The sequence below is a fragment of the Epinephelus moara genome, chromosome 23 (assembly GCF_006386435.1).
Source record: "Epinephelus moara isolate mb chromosome 23, YSFRI_EMoa_1.0, whole genome shotgun sequence".
NCBI lineage: Eukaryota > Metazoa > Chordata > Actinopteri > Perciformes > Serranidae > Epinephelus > Epinephelus moara.
Window position 1 is genome coordinate 20598513 of NC_065528.1, and position 20253 is coordinate 20618765.

General features: G+C 43.1%; 1 protein-coding gene across 1 annotated transcript in view; it reads left to right on the top strand.

Moving 5' to 3' along the window:
• The window catches only part of exoc4 (exocyst complex component 4), a 192587-nt gene that overhangs the window by 118974 nt on the left and 53360 nt on the right, over nt 1–20253 (top strand). Inside the window, exons 14-15 of the mRNA XM_050036180.1 lie at nt 17487–17623; nt 19915–20070. Of these exons, the coding sequence (XP_049892137.1) occupies nt 17487–17623; nt 19915–20070 (293 nt within the window). The remainder of the gene's footprint in view (nt 1–17486; nt 17624–19914; nt 20071–20253) is intronic.

Below are 20253 nucleotides of genomic sequence, written 5' to 3' on the forward strand. Positions count from 1 at the left end.
AGCCTTTGACTTTTGGTGACACAAGTTCTCACACACATGCACGCTGTGTGTATGTAGCGCATCCTCATGTGAGCAGTTAGTGAGGCTTAAAAAAAAACACCCTGCCTGTTTGTTTGGCACCAGTTCTCCATTGTACCCCTGTTCAATGGAGGAGTGCTCTCCTGTGTACACTCACCTTGCAGCTCTCTGTGATCTCAGTTTGTTCCAGGGGCAGACACACACACACACACACACACACACACATACACTTTCACCCTTCTGTTTTGCTCTCAGATCATTATGCCCCCCCTGCCACCAATCTCACAGGATCATAATTGTGGCTGAAATAGCACTTGATCTTTGAGTTTGTAGCTGTTGCTAACTGGTGGTTATATAACTTCACACTTCCCAGTTTTGGACAGACACACCATGAATGTGTCACCACTTGACCACACTACCAGAAAAGGAACATAGCTTTGGTGTGCTTGTGCTTATTTTAGAAATGTCTTTCTATAAGGTGCGAGCTGTGTATGAGTGCAAGAATACATTTGTCTATTTATGTGTCTATGTGAGAATCAGTATTTCCCTTAAAAATGGTCAGCTTACTCATGAAGCAAAAAAATCCCTGCCCTTGCTGGCATTTTTCAAAGCAGATTTTGGTTTTTGTGTGCTGATCTTTTCAGAGATCCACTTCCAAAATGTGTGCTGCCACCCCAGCACAGCAGAGGTGAATAGAATTCGTTTTGTGCTGCACAAAATTACATTTCAAAAAAATCTCTATTCAAAGAAACAGTCCAAATATAAATTGTCAAAGTTAGCTGTGAACTACAAACTTAAACAGAAAAATTAACTGCCTCATTGACTGCATCGCATTTAACCACAGGCTCATCTTGCTTATTTTGGCAGACTTTCTTATTCCACACAGGCTCATGGCAGGTTCAGGATTACAGCAGTGCCAAAGTCAAGATCCAGACAGTTGGCAAGATTTTTCTATGTCTCAGCTGTCTGATATTCTGAATTTTTGGGGTGGAGTATGGCTGTCTTTGTCTATTGTAAAAATGTATGTTTCTCATGCATGTTTCTTCTCAACACGTCTGTGTGTGATGTGTGTTTGTCCATGCAGTTGTCAAGGAAGACAGTGTCCCAGAGAGGTAGTTTGTCTGTGCTGTGGGTGTTTGTGTAGCAGACCTTGGATATGTGTTTGCCTGTGTGTGTGTGTGTGTGTGTGTGTGTATGTGTGTGTTTTGCCGAGTGTTTGTTTCTGTCAGAGCCTTCCTGTCTGTGTGCCTGGTTCTCTCACAGGGAGGGAACAGCGGTGGCAGATCATTACAGAGAGAGAGACCGTGGGCGTTTGGAGTTCAGCAGGGTTTGTTTACGGCTCGGGCCCCTCCTTAACGAGCAGTGCAGCATCTTGCTAATTATGCTGCTGTGGCTAATGAGCCTTTCTGCTGATAGTGGGGAGTGCAATAAAACACTCCTTTTGTTTGGGCTTTTTTGCCTTTTTTAATTGGGCTAAATAAAAGAGCCTTGCGCTCTTCTTCTCCTGCCATTCACATTCTAGGGTCAAGATGGCATTTTTGTGTGTTTTCGGTACTTTTTCATGTGTGCATTTGCATTCGTGTGAGTGTGTTTTGCTACCTGTGTGTGGTTGTGTTTCAGGTCTCCAATTTGAGAGCCTTCCCACTGTTATCTTTGATGGCCTTCATCCCCAGTGTCACTGTTATGACAGACGGCTCTCTTCCTCAGTGTGTAGTTTTTATTCACTTAGTTGTCATGAGAGCTTTTAATAAAACGGTTTGACACCTTTTTATCCCAAAAGTATGAACTAAAGTAGGTTTTTGAACTTGGTTTGCACAAAGTACTTCCTGTCAGGAGCTTCTAACTGGCCAGGTGGTGAATCCACCAACTCTGCGACTGCAATGGATGATTAAAGATTATAGTGACAGTACTATATAATGGTTGCTAGAGTTTCTAGTGATGGAGCAGATGTGATCGTGTGTGCGTTTGTGTCTACATATCTTTTGAGTGCGAGCATGTTCGTGCGCACACATTTACTCTATGTGCTCCCTCAAAGTGCAACGATACTTCCTGTGCCAGGTGTTATCAGAGGGAGACACACACCGCTGGCATCAGAGCCGGCGTGGTTGACGAGAGGGAGAGAGCTCAATATTGCCACACCACATTAAACACACTCTCTCATACACCTTGGCTGGAGCCACATACGGAAAAACCATAGGGGAGCACATTTTATAGACGCATCTGCTCCCTGCGACCACTGAAGCGCACACTGATGTGTGTAATAGTTCGAACTGGAGGAAGACATTAACGTTTAGCATGTGTGGTTGGTATGTTCCGGAACTGAGTCGAGGAGCCAAACAGAAATGTACTGGCACACATGCATATGCCAGTGCACACAGATATCTTTTAAAAGCCTTGTTCAAAATCAAAAATGCGCATTTTTCCTCCTCTGGTGTGAGTTACCAAATGTTGGAGATATCCGCCATAGAGATGTCTGTCTTCTCTTGAATATAATGTAACTAGATGGCACTCTGCTTGTGGTGCTCAAGGCATTTTCTCTCCGGAAATAATGACCCAGTTACTCAAGATAATCCACAGACCTTGCTGTGAGCAGTTTCATGTAGGAACTATTCTCTCTCTACCGAAATACATCCGCCAACCATATCACCATGCAGAAGGAAGCGCACATTTACTCATGAATGAGAAGCTATGGATGAGTTCCGAATGCCATACCTATTCTTTTTACTTTTAGTGGATACTGCAGCGGCCCTTAAGAAGTATACTGTTGCACGCAGTATGCACACAACCGGGACATACTACTTTCTCATAACATTACGCACTGAACTTTGACCCTTATGCTTTTATATCCGTTACCTTGGAGATAAACAAACGCTGTGCAGAGGATTGTGGATCCGAATAGCCAGAAAGCATGCTGGCTTGCACACTGCAAAATTGTACCGGATGTAGGAGAACATCCTGATGCTTTTGGCGTACTGTATCTTTTTCTAGTGTACTATATAGTATGGTAGGATGGATATTGGAACGCACAGTAAAGCTCAGACAAGGAGGACACCAGGATGCACGCTTTCTGCTGCACGGTGATACCATTGGTGGGTGTAGTTCAGTAAAAAAAAGAAAGTAGTCCCTACGTGAAATTGCTCACAACAAGGTCTGTGGATTATCTTGACTTACTGCATCATAATTTGTGGTAAGAGACATTCTCGTTGAGTTTTTCAAATGTATTTTTTTGGCACTTTGAGCACCACAAGATGAGTGCCATCTAGTTCCATTATATTCGAGAGAAGGCAGACATCTCTAAGGTCGATATCTCCAACATTCAGAAACTCACACCAAAACAGTCTAGACTGATAAACAGCACTAAATGTACTTGAGGTTTTTTTTATCATTGGTTTAACTGTCCCTTTAAGATTGGCTCATTAATAGTAAGCCATCACAGTGTCACTGCTTTTACATATATCTACATTATATTATTTTCTGACCCTGTGCTGTATGATATGAGACCGGTTTACCTCTGGTCTCTTTGTGCTACCCCCTCATAGCATGAAGAGAATATTTAAAGATGCATTCCCCGAGCATTAACTTTTGAAGTGGACCCATATTAATAAATACATTTATGTTATACAAAATCTTTGACCCTTTGTCAGTGATATCGCACCAGCAGAAATGGACAAAGTGACTTTGTGGAAACACTGCACAGGAGTCAAGGTGAATATCATGCCTGGGGTTTGCTTAAACAGCCCATAATAAGCAATTCACATGCAGTCTGGGCTTAGGTTAATAAGTAATATCGATATGGGCAGTGATTTGCCTATCACTATGCACCAGCGGTGTCGAAAGCTGCATTTATTCATCATGTACATATATTACATAATAATGGTATGATTATGAGACTGACACTGGCTATATATTGTCCACTAGGAGCATGAGATAAGGGCTGACTGGGACAGTATATAGTTCAGCGGGAAAGGTTAACGTCCATTCATGTGTCTGTGTGATAGCATAGGCTGGGCTGATAAGTCTCTGGAGGAGCAGTGGTGGTAAAGAAAGGAGAAAGGCAACCAAGCCACGATCTAGGTCGTCTTCATGTTTCTCTCTCTGTGTTTTTGCTTATGTGATATCTTGTATTCGTTCTTGTTTGCTTGATGTCTTTGTTGTGCTCTGCTTTTCATCTGTTGTGACCATATTTATTCTTGTTTTTCTTTCCCTTTTTTCATGGCCTGGACTCCAACAGTATAGGAACACACACGCTAGCGGTGCAATGCTATCTGTCCAGCTTTGGCGTTGCCACTGATTGATTCATTTAATTAGAGTTAGATCGAGGGAAAACGGAAGAGGGGGAGAAAGAGATGGGGAATAAAATAGAAGAAGAAAGTAGGATAGGGAGGCTACGGTCACACTGCTGGATAGCTCTGGAGATTGGCTCCATTAATCTTGGTAGAAGCCCCCCTACACGCTCACTTTGTGACACACTAACATGCAAGCATACACACATCCAGCTTCACACAGACCCACCAAAGCAGCAATCAGGCGACCACAATTCTCTGTCCAGAAGACGGTGGTGTCGAGCCACCTGCGTGCCCACTCGTACGGGAGTCCATGAGGGTGGATGAATTGTTTCTGTTCTGCTTGTTTACTTCATCAGCCAAGACCACACCAGAGCCATAATTATGTTACTCACAAGTATCATTCAGCTTTGCCCACAGTGTCTCCAAACAATAGTCGCTAACTATTCCTTTTGTATCCATTTGTGTGTGTGCACTAAGTGTCCCCGCATTCATTATTCATACGTGCATGTTTTTGGAGTGTTTGTATGCACACAAAACTTGTCCTGGAGCCACATAAAGACTGATTTCATTCACTCTCCGTCAGCTGCCGGAGCGCTCACTGTACTGCGAGTACGTTCAGCTGCCAATGGCCTGCTAATGATCTTGACCTTTTAAATTTCATATTCACATGTAGCTTTGTGAGAGAGGAGGGTGGAAGCACACAGCATACACAAATACACATGTTCCTTGTGCACACACTCGCACATCCACCTCCAGAAACTGTAATGACACTGACCTTTTTATTTGTGATGATGTGTGTAGGCAATGTTTATTTGCGGGGGGCTGATCGCTTCCTGTTGATTGGCTCCCCGCTGCCCCCTGCCGCCACCACACATGCACACCCACACACACACACACACAGAGCGCAGATTAGCGCACGGGTGAGGGGGAGTGGGAGGAGGGGGCTTCTCTTTATTAAGGAGACTCTCAGCACCCTGCTCCCATCAACAGACACAGCAATCACAACACAATACACCTGTTAGCTGCATCAGCCGTGCCCTGTGATTGGGACACAAGTGGGAGTAGGAGGAAGGAGGAAACAGGGGTGGTTTGTGTACACACACGTGCACACACACGCACTAAACCCCCGCACACCACAAACATTACCAGAAACAAAAGCCATTCCCGTGTTTATTAGTAAAAAGAAAATCTCAGCGAAACTGCACAACACCCGTTTTAATTCTGCCAAAATAGGCCTCTTCACCGTAAAATAAATAACCTAAATGCTTTTCCATTTAGTCCAAATGTTTTCTGGAGCCCTCTACTACGTTATCTGTCATGAAATGGATTGTGCCTAAGCATCCAGTCGACAATTTTACAGCTGTTAAGAATTATCAAGGAATGAGGCACCTCAATAAAAAATACCACTCTTACTCGCAGCAATTTTGGCTGCGCTTGAAATGAGTCCCTCCAATCTCCTTTTCCTCCACTACCAAGAGAGACAAAGTTGTAATCACTGAGGCAATGTGGTAGTTTCCAGGGGATATTCGATTCTATGTTCTCATCTTGGCCTTACATGAACTGCGATGATGTGCAGTATCTCAAGCTGGTCAGATCCTCTCTGATGTTCTTTAAAGGTCAAGAAGAGGTTGTAGGATGAAAGGAAAAGTTTCCTGACTTATCATTGCTTGCTTTCTTGGTTCCTCTGTTCTGATAACCTTCATTAGAGGTCGCAGTCACCAATCCTCCAGCTGTTTAAACATGTCTTTTTATATTTGATTAATTTTTATTGATCTATATGGGGAGGTGGGCAGGGCATACATGCTCTTTAAAGTAAACATTGTATAGCTACAGTAGAGCAAGATTTGCACCAAAACATGTAATTGTAGTCAGTGTTTCCTTTTAAAGGGTTACTGAGTAGAGTTTGCATGTTCTCTCCCTGTGAAAGTGTGGGTTTTCTCCGGGTACTCCGGCTTCCTCCCACAATCCAAAGACATGCAGGTTAGGTTAACTGGTGACTCTAAATTGCCCGTAGGTGTGAATGTGAGTGTGGATGGTTGTCTGTCTCTACAGCCCTTTTTAAACAGGAATTGTGCAAATTTGCAGGAAAGCCTCAGTCTTCTTTCAGCACTGGCAGTATAAAAACAAAATCGGGGAGTGTGGCAAAATGCCGCCTGCCTTCTTTTGTTCATACAGAATGTGCCTTTTTCGGGGGAATGGGGGGCGTGAGCAAGTAACAAAAGGTGTAGCTCAGCATGTGACGTAAACAGTGACGTGGAAGGGAAGCCGCGGCTGGTCAGTCCTTCAGCGATTCTCTCGTAAGTCGGCCCGTTCTTCACCGTTCCCGTCATCCGACGGTTAATGGCCTCTTCGCTTGCGAGGGCAAGGAGGGCGCGAAATTCTATGTCTACTCAGTTGCTCATCTTTACAGTGTCTGTCAGGTTTGCGTTTCCCACATGCTACTAGCTGCTCGCTGATTCCTGCTATCAGCTGTTTCCTGTTTATCCACAGCCGGTGTTCATCAACAGCCCCTCCCGTTGCAGAAGGCCGCCTCGGTCTCTTTAAACTAAAAGGGTTCCGCCAATATGACTACCCTACAAGGCAGAAAATTGGACGCCTCGGATTAACTCGCCAATCCGGCAATACGTTCCAGGCCCCACCCACTCCCTCACCTTACCCCAACCCCCACAGCAACCCTTGACAGGATAAGTGGTTTCGCATTCTGAATGAATCGAAATCAGAATTTCAATCATACCAATTCCATATTATTTCCATCACATGCGACATGTTGACTCATTTAATTAGAATTTATTAGTTCAAACTCTTTAGTATTTGTCTTTTCTTTAAACTCATGTGCTAGATTCTCTGGCCGACTGCCAATTCTTCAATTCAATTAATTAGACTATTATATATTTGAGTAAGTAATTAACTTTTATTCATACCTTTATTCAGGATCCAGTTTTTTAAGTAAATATTTTTATTTGAAAAAAAGATGACATTTCTACAGAGAGTGATAATAAATTCAGTATTAAAATAATATAAACACATAGATACGAAAAATAAAATAAAACATGTACATTTAAATCGGCTATACACACAATTACAATAACACATAGAAAATGATATATACATACTTATAGATATAAATAAATAAAATCTATGGATGTTCAAATATATAGACAAATTTACCTGCAGTTCTTACCACTACAGTAAATAAATAGTAAATGGATGGACCTTTGCTTGTGCCTTATAGTCTTCTGACCACTCAAAGTGCTTTTTACACTACATGTCACCCATTCATTCATACACTGGTGGCCGAGCCTACCATCCAGGGTGCCACCTGCTACTCATTTTTTAACACACTCACACACCGACCGAACAGCCATCAGGGAACAATTTTGGGGTTCAGTATTTTGCTCAAGGATACGTTGACATACGGACTGGAGGGGCCTGGGATCGAACCACTGATCTTCCGACTGGTGAACAACCCGCTCTACTTCCTGAGCACCACAGGTTCAGGTTCATGTTCATGTTCATGTGTCCTATTTTAGCCTTTCAAAATGAAATATTTAAGGGTTCCATGTTGCATTGAATTTTGGGCTGACCATCTCAGAGAATAATTTATCTTTGTCTTCTTAAAGGTGCTTTATTTAACTCTGCAGAAAGATAGTTGTGTGTCAATCCCAGGTCATCTAATACCAGCGCTTTGGGTTGGTGGTTCAATTGGACTACCAACCCAAAGCGTCGGTAGACTGTTGGTAGTCCAAGCTAAAGCTTTGGGTGGATGTGCTGATATTCTAGTTTAAAATATTTTATAATAAACAGATTTTTATGTACAGCTTTAGAAGTTTACAAGAGCAAATCTAGCATAAGAATGACAATCATGCTGTACGTACTACACTATGTAATGGTCTTTTTTTGATAAGCTATTTGCTCTGGTACAATGATGTAGAAGAAGTTACTTTTCCTTTTACTAAATGTACTAAAGTCCTGATAAATTCCGAGGCTGTTTTTTGATTCTGGCTCACCTCAAAGCCTTATTTCTCTTCTGCCTCCTTTCTCACCGCTCAAGGTGTAACAATCCCCACCACCCGCCTTCGCCTGGTTATCTCACACCAAACACATAACACTCCTGAGGCTGGCGCCCAGCTGCCCTGGGCCTCCAACCTGCCTCCGCCATGGAAATGTTCCTTTCTCACAAATGTGACACAGCTGTGCTTTGTTTATGCTGTTTATATACTTATATCAATATGATTACATATAATATGTGTGTGTGTGTGTGTGTGTGTGTGTGTGTGTGCAATGAGAAAAAGAGAAATGAGTGAATCATTTAAATGAGTGAAGAAAACAGCCTAGCCAACTGCAGCCTAAGGTAGTACAGGTTCATACCACGCAGTGCTACCCCTGACAGAGTCTCTGTGTGTAACAAGACATAATCTTTGCCTTTGGAGTGAGTGAGTTAGAGAGAGAGAAGTTGAAATGTCAGCTCTACCACAAACATGCCCTTTGGTTTGAAAGAAGGTAGGAAAGAAGGTTTTGGCTGCGGGCGCCTGATAAAAGTTACAGCTTGAATTTTTTTAGAAGCAAGTTAATGCTCCGAATTTGCAAATGACAATCTTTGTGTTGCAGTGAGCACACATTGTTGTGTGTGTGTGTGTGTGTGTGTGTGTGGCTGTATGTCTACATGTGCACCAAACAATGGCACCATATGGGGCCCAGATCACAATAAACTGCATTTTAATTTCTCTTTCTTGTGATTAATAATTCAAAAATAATTAACAATAAGTGAGAAATAAATATATAAAATGACAAGGACATCCCTGTCACATCTGCCTGAAGGCAACAACACAATACTGGTTGTCAAAACACCAAAGGGACCATGGAGTGATTATTAAAATAGACTTTTGGATTGCCATGTGGGATCATCGCTGAACTCTTGGGTGATTCCTAGCATTAGTATACGCAGAGGCTCCGTACTTCACCCCGCATTTGTGTTTTTGTGTGGGTGTGAGTAACGTGTGTGTAATATGGAAGCCCATCTGTAATCAGCCATGTGTGATATTGCTCCTCATCTCTCAATTAGAACACTTAAAAAACACTACATTAAGCTTTGCATTGGAAGTGACGTTGGCGGAGGTGGAAGAGAAGATGCGTTGTAATAATAACTCAATTTTGTTTAGCTAGAAGCAATGTATATGTCTATTTACTTTACTTGTTTTGATTCCATACTGTGAACACAAAAGCTAAATCAATGGTTCATCATTATTGCTTATCCATAGTGATTCATTTAATGACCACCAGCTACGGTGACATCTAGGATTCAGTTTGCATACCTCAGATTTTACCCCCAAACTGATGACAATGATGGGCTTGCGATGCAAATACATATGCAGGATATAATATCCACTGCAGTCCACCAGAGGGATGATTACTTCATACACTGAAGGAAGAACTGGGGTAGGTTTTGTGTATGAGAAGGTAAATCTGTGCACTCAGAAATGGTTATAGATATATATTTTAACATGTTTTTATGAGTGTTATGAGGTCAAAAGTTATTCAGTTAACCGCTAAGAATATTTTTGACCAATTAGGAATGTTGGTCTATGGGTTAATATTGCTACTCCTTAATTTAGCAGTAGTATTAGCACTATGCTGTATCACAACAAAGCTAATAAGGTATTTATGCTTCACTGGTTAACTAGGCAGCAAGGTGGTTAGCATTGTCGCCCACAGCAAGAGGGCTCTTGGCTCGAACCTGAGTGGAGTAGTGCTTCTGTGTGGAGTTTGCATGTTCTCCCCGTGTCTGCATGGGTTTACTGCGGGTACTCCTGCTTCCTCCCATGGTCCAGAGACATGCAGGTTAATTGGTGACTCTAAATTGCCCGTAGGTGTGAATGTGAGAGTGAATGGTTGTCAGGTGTACCCTGCCTCTCACCCAGTGTCAGCTGGAATAGACTCCAGCCCCCCTCATGACAGGGTAAGTGGTAATGGAAAATGAAATGAAGTGCTTAACTATCTGCTGCTGCTCTGTTGTGTGCTTCACCAGGGTTGGGTAGGAGCTAGCTGGCGTTGCCCCTCATTTGGCAATTACTGCAATCAAAGCCATCTCGATCCATGGTGGCGTTGCCGCTGAAACACTATGCCCACCCTCTGGTCTTCCTCCAGGTCGCCCGATGAGTAAGCAGCTTCATTTTGAGCCACAAAAGCCCCTGAATTCTGTTATTGTTTGCTCTGTTAGCACTGTTAGCAGCGTGAGCACAGCTAGTGGTGCTAACATACAATGCTAAAGGGGTTTTGGCGCTCTAAAATAAGCCACTTACTCACCGGGTGACCTGAAGGAAGACCAGAGGGTGGGCATAATGTTTCAGCACCAACGCCGTCCAGACCCATGGTGGCGGATAAATGCCGAAAGAGTAGTGCCGCAAGCTAGCTCCTTCTCAAGCAGTGTTAAGCTAGCTCCTTCTCAAGCGGTGTTAAGTACGGAGTGGCTAGCTAACCTTTGAAGGATGGGCAGTGGGCACAGTGTTTCCACATGTTAGCATTGCTAACTGTCTGTATGTCAACAAAGCCAACAGAAAATAAAATACAAGGCAAGACATTCACATCCCAAAACATTAAAATTTCACAAGCTCAATAAGTCTCTTGTATTTTAGGTCATTTTGTGTTGGCGTGGGGTTTTTTTTAAACTATAAAAAAACAGATTCGTTTCTGGTATTGAAAGCAATATTAAGTGAAACTGACATCCCGAACACATTCCATATCTTTAAAACTGTAAGTTCAATCAATTAAAAGAAAAATAAGAAAGTGTAGTTTTGCAGATTGGGATTTTAGATAACAGTCCCATGAGGGCTAGGGGCCATGTTTTTCCAAGATTTTTTTTAGTGATATTATACACACTTCAGTAGACAGAAGCAAGCTGTGTAGTTGTCAGAACTTAAACAAGCTTGAATACAAACCCACGCCCACACACACACACATATACAAAGAAGCATGTGTTGTGGTTGAGCAGACACAAGCATGAGGGCCATCCGGTGTGTGTCGGGGGAGTCTACGGAGTGTTTCTCTTCTCTGACGTTGATGAATGATCTGTCAAGACAATGTCCCACTCATGCCCAGCTCCTTCTTTACCCAGGAGAGGGACAGCCTGTGTGTGTGTGTGTGTGTGTGTGTGTGTGTGTGTGTGAGAGAGAGAGAAAGGGGGGAGACAGAGGTTATCTTCCCATGTGTTCTGGTTTGCGTGGGCGCGCACAGTTGAGTGTACGCACTGCTGAGTATGTATTATTTTGGAAACCCTCGGTCAGACATGTGAATGGCATGGCGTAGGCATTACACGAGTCAGCGGTTTGGGGTCACGGTGTGAGTGAAATGGCAAAGAGCACAGGGTTAAACACTTTGAACTCTGCACAACCTTGAGGGCACCCCACTATTTTAATGGGGAAAATCCATGATCCGTTTCCGATTCAAACCTGAGGCCCTCGGGCCCCCCCTCAGACTTCAACAGCTTAAAACACACATCACAGACACCTTATGAAACAAGCTGATATTCACACACCACATGTGCTTAGATAGTTCAAATGAGCTTGAGTAAATAAAATGCACTTCCTCTTCGTACCTTCCTTTATACCCCAGGATGGCACATTTAGTCAACAGAAGAGGACAACACAGGGAAGTTCACATCAATGCACTCTTGCTGTATTAATGTCATCTCTGTGTTTTGCTTTTTACCCACTCCATCAAAGGAAATAACTACTTTTAGCAGCGGCTCAGTGTGCTTTCTGTAGTGATGACCGCGCATTTAACAGCTTTTTCCGCTGAGGCGCCGCTCTGAGTGCTACCACTGTCTTGTTGCTGTTATTAAACCACTATGGCCATGGCGTTTTTTCCCACTCTTAATGACAGCAGTTTACCCCAGCAAATTTTGAGATCCATTTTCAAGACGCACATCATTTTTTCCTTCATGGCCGTGCTTCAAGTGCAACCGGGCTCAGTTTCAGGGACAATGCAATACTGCGAAGTAGAATTACTGGAGAAATACGGGTGTTTTTCACATGATAGCACAGCGTGTTGACCTTTAAGCTTGAAACATGGGAAAGAGGAAGGGAGAGAATAAGATAGACATAGACAGAGAAGCCTCCACAGCGGATGTTGTAACGGTCAAGTAAGATAGAGGAGACGTAGCAGAACACGCTCTCTCTACCACTCTCTCTCAGCCCTCCCTTTCTCAATCTGTCCCTTGATTACTTTTTAATGATTTCTGCTGCCTAAGACAAATGGCTGTGTTAAATGAGCAGAATTAGACAAGGGAGCTGAGCGCAAGAGCATTTGTTAGACCAGGAGTAATGGATCGGGCATCCATTGTTTACTCTTCTCCATTCGCTGGCCTGGCCTGCTATTGAGCTCTATGTCCTCAAAGTCGAAGCAGCGAGAGTGGAGGGCCGCTGTTGTGATTCTGACAACGCAAGAACTTTTTGACAATGGCAAATTTGTTTTCAGATTCTGTAAACTATAGTGTTGTATTACTCATATTTTCCCATGTTTTTCACAATTAAAGTCATATTTTTAATGTGAATAGCCCTGTTCACACCAATGATTCCTGACGAGACAAAACCATTTTTAGAACGCTGCAGAGAAAAGTTGCAGCAGTGTGAACTGGTCGACTCAAGCCAGATGATGGTGTCATCTGCAATTCAGCTGGTCAAATCTCCAGCGGATGGTTTTAGAACCGTAAACGTCACCTGTTTCAACAGCCAAAAGGCCTGTAGTGAAGTCTGCTGGTCAGGTCAAAATTAATTCAGATAGCGTATTTGCTTGCTGTGGCAGGTGCTCTGTCCTAGTCTCTGCTCTCTGTCACTCAACTCAAGTGCCATGGAGGAATCAAGTACTTCACGTTTCCTGTTGCAACCTTCTCTTTTTAAGCTTTCTTCCCGTCCGATCGTTGTGATCCTGGACAGGCTAACCGACGTTTTGACTTCTCAGCAACTTTTTTCGTCGAGCTTTGACCATTCAAAATCATAAAGTACATCATCGGCATCGGCACCACCCTCACCAACCGACTTATCAAGAACCTGCCCAACTGTTGTGTGGTACATCAGGATGAGTTCCCCAAGTCATCACTGCTCTGGACATGGACGCCATGATGAGTACGATCCAGGCATTGTTGGAAAGCCTGGTGAAGTTTGAGAAGTGGCATGGCGTCATTTACACGCTGGATACTGAGATTGTCTCAAAGTCTGGCCATCAGGAGGAGGAGACTCACATCCTTATTGTGGAGGACTTTCTGTGCTTCATCCACACCCCTTTGATCGGTGTGCTTAGCCACAATACTGTATTTCCTTCCCATATCAAGAATGCAAAAAGGGGAGGTGCTCTAGGAACTACACACTGCCAGACCCCCCGGCCTCTTCGACGGCCACGTCTGGCCCATGTATTTGAAACACAAGAAGATCGGGCACAGTCTGCATGCACATATTCTCATTGACTGATTAATTGGTGCTGGTTTTTGATATTATTGTGCAGTATTTATTATGGAAACATCCCATCTGATGCTCGTTTTGTTTCTGTTTTTCGCTGTGTCATCACTACTACAAATGCAACTGTAGCCAGTATCTCACTATCACTATCCTCATTCATATTTTAAGAAGCTACAAAATATATTCAGCCACAAAATAAGTCTGAAAAGCTGGAAATCAGAACAGAAGTACAGAGAGTTGTTGCAGTTGCAAGTTTTTTGGACTTTGCACAGCGGGGTGTTGCAAGTAGTTGTGTGTTTCAACTGGCCTCGTCGCAAATCTTTGGTCTGGACTGGGCTTTAAAGCTACAATATTGAGCATAAGGTGGTAATACTAAAATCAATGCGTTTGCACTTTATGATAAATTAATTATTACCTGATAGCACATGATTTGAATCATCAGTCGTTTGCATATTCAGGGACGCCCTGAGAGGCAAGGAGAAAAACATGTTGCATACAATTCTGCTGCGTTTGAAATATTGTCACCTACATGAGAGTTAATCCACATTTTCCTTATTCTCATGTATGCCATTTACTTTGAAAAGTACTTGACGATTTTTTTTAATGTATCCTAATAGTGTGTGCTGTTGCAGCAGTCCAGTTTTCCCAAAAAGACTGTCGCTGTGTATGCACTAAATCAATTAAGTTTGATTCATTTGAATAATGTAATTCTTGCCAAGTCAAATGGTTCATTAAAAACTGTAGTACTGTAATGGATTCCATTCATACTGACAGAAGACTTCAGGCCTGCTGAAGTTTACCTGAGCCACCCACTGAATCTCTTACTCTCAGTGGTGCTGACCCTACAACCTGACCTCCTTGGAGAAGGCAACTGAAAAAATAGAATTTCCCGCCAGGGATCACAAGAGTAGCATATTAATATCACTGCTTTATTACCATAGTCACTGTAACAGGAACTGCCAATGTGGTCATTGCCAATGCTATTTTTTTTTACAGTTTAATTCAAGTGGGTAACAGTACCACCAGCCTGCGCTAAGATGTGGTGGTACAGTAGGTTTTGCCAGAGCTACACTAACAGCTAGACCTCCTGCAGGGTCTATGTATTTCTTTCTACCCTGGCAGGCTGACAGGGAGTCAGGCATGGACAGTAAAGGGTGCTCCCTTGGCAGAGACAAGGCCTTGGTTAGCACTCCATGGGCATGGGCACTGCTATGGGTCATTACTTCCCTCAGTGGAGTGGCTGCTGTTTGTGTGTGTGTGTGTGTGTGTGTGTGTGTGTGTGTGTGTGTGTGTGCATGCCTGCCTACTTGTGACAGAATGAGCGAGGGGGAAACTGCAACACAGAAAGAGCTATTAATATTAATATCATTCTATCACATCAGGGGTCTCTCCATATTTTTAGATGATCAATTACAGTCGCTACTGCCCCCTACTGACACTCTGGCAACTAGCCACTGGCTTTGAATATTATGGACGTCCCGTCTAACCCCCCCACCCACCCACACACACGCACAAACCTCTAAAATAACAGAGGTAATAATAACTATTATATCATGCAGAGTCTGGGACTTGTACATGTTCATTTCTTTTCTCTTACATTACTGACATCACACCTGAACACATTCATATTGTTGTTCTTAAGCTATTGATCTAGTGAATGAGATGCTGACTTTGGAATAGATCACCTTTGGATCTCCAGGGTTCCTGGTGGTCCTTGCAGTCCTTGAAAGTGTGTGGTTTTAAGGAGAAACAAATCAAGGTGTAAAAGTTAAGCCCTATTTGCACAGGACTAATATTACCTGGGGACCTCTGGTAATTTGTGGTAATTTCAGTTTGTCTGTGATCTTAATCCTGTGCGAATCTGCCACGTCTGTAAGTTGTCAAGTGAAAATCCCACCGCAAATTATGTACCTTATGTCGCCAAACACAGAGGTCGTGGTCGTGGTTGGGGTTGTGTTCAGGTTTTTGTTTTCTCTGTGCCTCGTTTCTGCCTCTTTCCCATTTGAGAATTATCGTGGCTGTGTTTGCAATTATAAATGAATGTTTTGACAGGATTTTGGGTTCAGGAGGCTCATCTCGTTACAAAGCATGGAGATGCATTTGCAGAAAAAGCAAGAACAAATCAATCAGAGGAGCGAAATCTCAAAAGATAATGAGATGGATAACTTGACAGTGTGTGGCAGAATCTAGTTTAACCCATGTATAAAAAAAGGTTAACATTGTACATCACCACTCATGGTGCTGTGTAGAGTGGAGTTACAAGTGACTGCGTGCATTATATCTGTGCGAATGTGCCACACAAAACACAGAAGTGGTGGGTGATTTCTAAATCACATGAAGTCCCCTGGTACAAGGGTGAGTTCTGTGCAAATAGGGTTGAAGACACACACACATAAATAGACATGAGTCATTGAAAGTGCTTAAATTCATATATTTCTTTGCTGCAAGAGAAATTCAAGTTCTTTTGATATTTTCTGCCCTCACTGTAACAGCACAGTTGAAAGTGTTGACACGTTGTGGCCTCCTTCTTTTTAATTGTAGTCTGTGAGCACCTGTAAAGCCTGCTAGTTCTCTTTATAAGAATTTGGAGTGTTGTAACAGTAATTAACTTTGATCCTGTCTCAAACTATGCCGTGTCGGGTCCTTGAATTTGAAGGAATCTGGCCTGAAAAGTCCTTGAATGTGATGTTTAAGAAGGTGTGTGGACCCTGGCTCTTACACATCTTACAGGCAGCACTAAAAAGCTAATACAAAGGCAAAATAAAACCGTCTCCTCCTGCAGTTGTTTGCACCCACCACACAGATCATTTCCATTTTATTCATCTTTGACAAAGCTATTAATTTTTCCATTTCACACCTAAACAATGGAACTTCTTATTAAGTTTACATAGCAAGAATAGTGAGATGAATATTAAGAATCTATGAATGATGAATAGAAATCACATGTTTAAGATCCCCCGCTCTGTGTATCTTTGTGTGGGATTGCTCTGCTTCACACACAGCACTGCTTTCGTAGTCGTTGCGAGTTTCAGAGCGAGTGCGGCGAGGCTATCACCAGACTAATAGCAAGTTATCACTATTATTGGAGATGTAGGATAGATTGGTTAAGTGCTGGGAGCAGGCAAACTGGAACGTACTGAGTTGTAATCTCATTTAACAGCTCTTGAATTGCTCAAAGGTGTGTATTTTGAAAAAGTTTGCTCTCCGTGTGTATGTGTGAGTGCGTCTGGGGATGTGAAGCCGCTCTGCTGTTCCCGGGCCAGCTATTAGTCACGCAGGAGTGGCTAATCTGTAATGGCTGCTGTCACAGCCCTGCCGTGGCTCCTGGTGATGGGTGCACTGTGACAAATGCGCACGCACTCACTTTCAGCCTGAGAACACACACAACACAGAAGTTTAAAACACACACAAATATGTGCACTCACACTGATTCACTTACACACAAAGAATCATCCATTCCAGCAATACAGTGTTACAACTTCTGACAAGCTCTCCAGCACCAGTCATCAGTCCAGCCGCAGGTGACAGATAAGACAAGTGAAGTTGGAGCCGTCCTGTTATATTGGCACTGCAGCAGACTGAATCTGACTGAACACTTGCATACAATCCCCCCTCTATTTCTCTGTGTCTCTTACTTTGTCTGTTTCTCTTCTTAAAGTTGAAAAATCTACATTTTTACGTCTAAATAAAACCAACAAAACACTCATTCCTCTCCTCTTGTTTTTGTCTCCAGAGCACGGTGGTGGTGGAGAAGTCAATCCAGGATCTAATGAGCCTAATGCAAGACCTGAGTGCCTACTCCAACCAGTTCCTAGAGATGGTCTGCGACAAGCTCAAAGAGTACAAGGAAATCTGCAACACAGCCTACAGGTAAAAGAAGGAGGAGGCTAGCTCACCTGCAATAGAAGCTGAAATCTTCATCTATTCACTCTAGGATGGCTGTAGAATTCAAAATGTTGCAGGAATAAATCTGTGTTGTTTAGGTAAGGTTGCAATCTGCAAAGCTTTTATGGAAAATCATGGGGAAATGTTTGTGTGCATATTTATGAAGGGCTCGCGGCATTGAATGTTTATTCTTCAGAATATGGAATTGGTTTTGAATTGGTTCTCATTGCTTTTTAAACACACTCAATGGCACACACACACCGGTGCTGTGAAAGGCCATCCATCTGTGCTCCCCTGGTGCCGTGTGACACCTGGCCAGGTAAATGGTGGGGGGCTAGAGAATATGGAGGGATGAGAGAGGGAGGGATGAACGAGCCAGTGGATGCAGGAAAAGGACTGACAGACTGCTGGGAGTCCATCTGGGCTCTGTCACAGGTCAGCCTCAGTCTCACTTTGGCCTCAGAGTGATAAAGATGAGCCCAACAGAGGCTGCCAATGTGTAGGTGTTTATTTGTATTTATGTGTGCTGCGTGCGTTTGTGTTCCCGTATGCATGTTCGCATGAACACGTCTGTGTGTGTGTGTGTGTGTGAGGTGTAGATGTTTGCTGGTGTCTCCCGTACAAGGTGTTTGTGTGATATTAATTGCAGAACCAAGCAATTTCTCCAACCCAGACATATGCACACAAAGCAGATACATGTTGGCAGGCTGCCCCGATTTCTCTTCACGCCAAATCAGAGCTGCTGTAATACCACTTTACATGTCAGTGCACTACAGATGCTCATGTTCAACTACCTGACTATTAATGATACTAGTCTTGCTGCATGACTATTAGCATTATGCAGTCCACTTATTTTTAGCTGCACTTGCTGCGTGGCTCCAGAGGAGTGGTAGTCTGTTGATGGACATTTTAGTATCCTAAAGGAGCTGTATGCAAAATACAGAGTATGTCTGTGATCCAGTTCTTAATATGGAGGTGGCTGAGCTGGCCACTAGCAGCTAACAGTGCTAACAATGGCAACAGTGCTGACAGAGCTAACAATGTTAACCAGTGGGGACTGAAGGGTGGAGGTTGGCGGTTCACTTCCACTACACCATCCTGATATCAGCAGTAATCACCACATAAGCACTGTGCAGAGCAGTGGCAGTCAGCAAGTCAGTGCGACACAGCTCGGACTATAACAAACAGAGAGGGAGCGTGACTTCAATCTCTGCTCAGGAATTAGGTCGCCATGACTCCGCTCTTTACATCAGAAATACATCCCTGATTCCAAAAAAGTTGAGACACTCGTGAAACATAAGTAAAAAGAGAATGCAATGATCTGCAAAACCTTTTCAACTCACTCACTGTCTGTTTGATTTCTGCAACATGTTCCATAAAAGTTGGGACTCGGGCACTTTTACCATTGTGTGACATAATCTCTTCTATTAACAACACTCAGTAAGTGTTTGGGAACTGAGGACACTCAATGCTGAAGTTTCAAAATGAAATTCTTTCCCATTCTTGCTTGACATACGACTTCAGTTGCTCAACAGTTCGGGGTCGCTGTTGTATTTTGCGCTTCACAATGCAGCACACATTTGAAATTAGAGACAGGTCTGGTTGCAGACAGACCAGTCCAGCACCTGCAATCTTATACCAGGAAGCCACTTTGTGGTAACATGCAGAATGTGGCTCTGGCATTGTCTTGCTGGAACAAGCATGAACATCCCCTAAAAAAGACGTCGTCTGGATGGCAGCATATGTTGCCTCAAAACCTGTACCTTTAAGCATTCTTGTTGCCTTCATAGATGCAAAGTTACCCATGATGCCATGGGCACTAACACACACCCTTACCACCACAAATGCTGGCTTTTGAACTTTGAAATGGTAACAATCTGGACGATCCTTTTCCCCTTTCCCCTTTCCCCTTTCCCCGGAGGACAGGACGTCCATGATTTCCAAAAACACTTTGAATATTGGACTTGTGAGACCACAGCAGTTGCAGTCTTTAATGTGTTTAGGGAGAGTTCCAGAGGGAGGGGGTGGCTATTAAGAAGGCTCTGTCACCTCAGTTCATGACCGAATATCTCTAAAACAAAGGAATGAATTCCCTTCAGCCTCTGTTATATAATAATGGTGATAGTATTTAGCATTTTAGCATCACTAAAAAGCTACATGCATGTCATCAACAGCTGACTGTAACATTCTAGCGTGGTAACATACAGTAAAAGACAAATATATGTTTTGTAACTTGTCTAAGTTTGTCTGCTTTTTATGTGTCTGTTTGTCCTCAGGGGTATAGTCCAGTGTGAGGAAAAGCTCACCATCAGTGCTTCCTGGTCGAAAGATGAGGACATCAGCCGTCTGCTCCAGTCGCTTCCTAACTGGGCAAATATGGCCCAGCCGAGACAGACGCGACAGAAGAGGGAGGATGAAGAGGACTTTACTCGGTACACACATGAAAACACACAACGGACATATGCACTAGTTTATATAAATATGCGTATGTCCATGTGTATGCACATTCATAATTCTGTGATGAAAAAAAAAAAAGCTATACTCAAACAAGTAGGGAAAACATGTTTGTGCACGCTACACACACACACAAACAAGGAGGAGTAGACGTACACCAC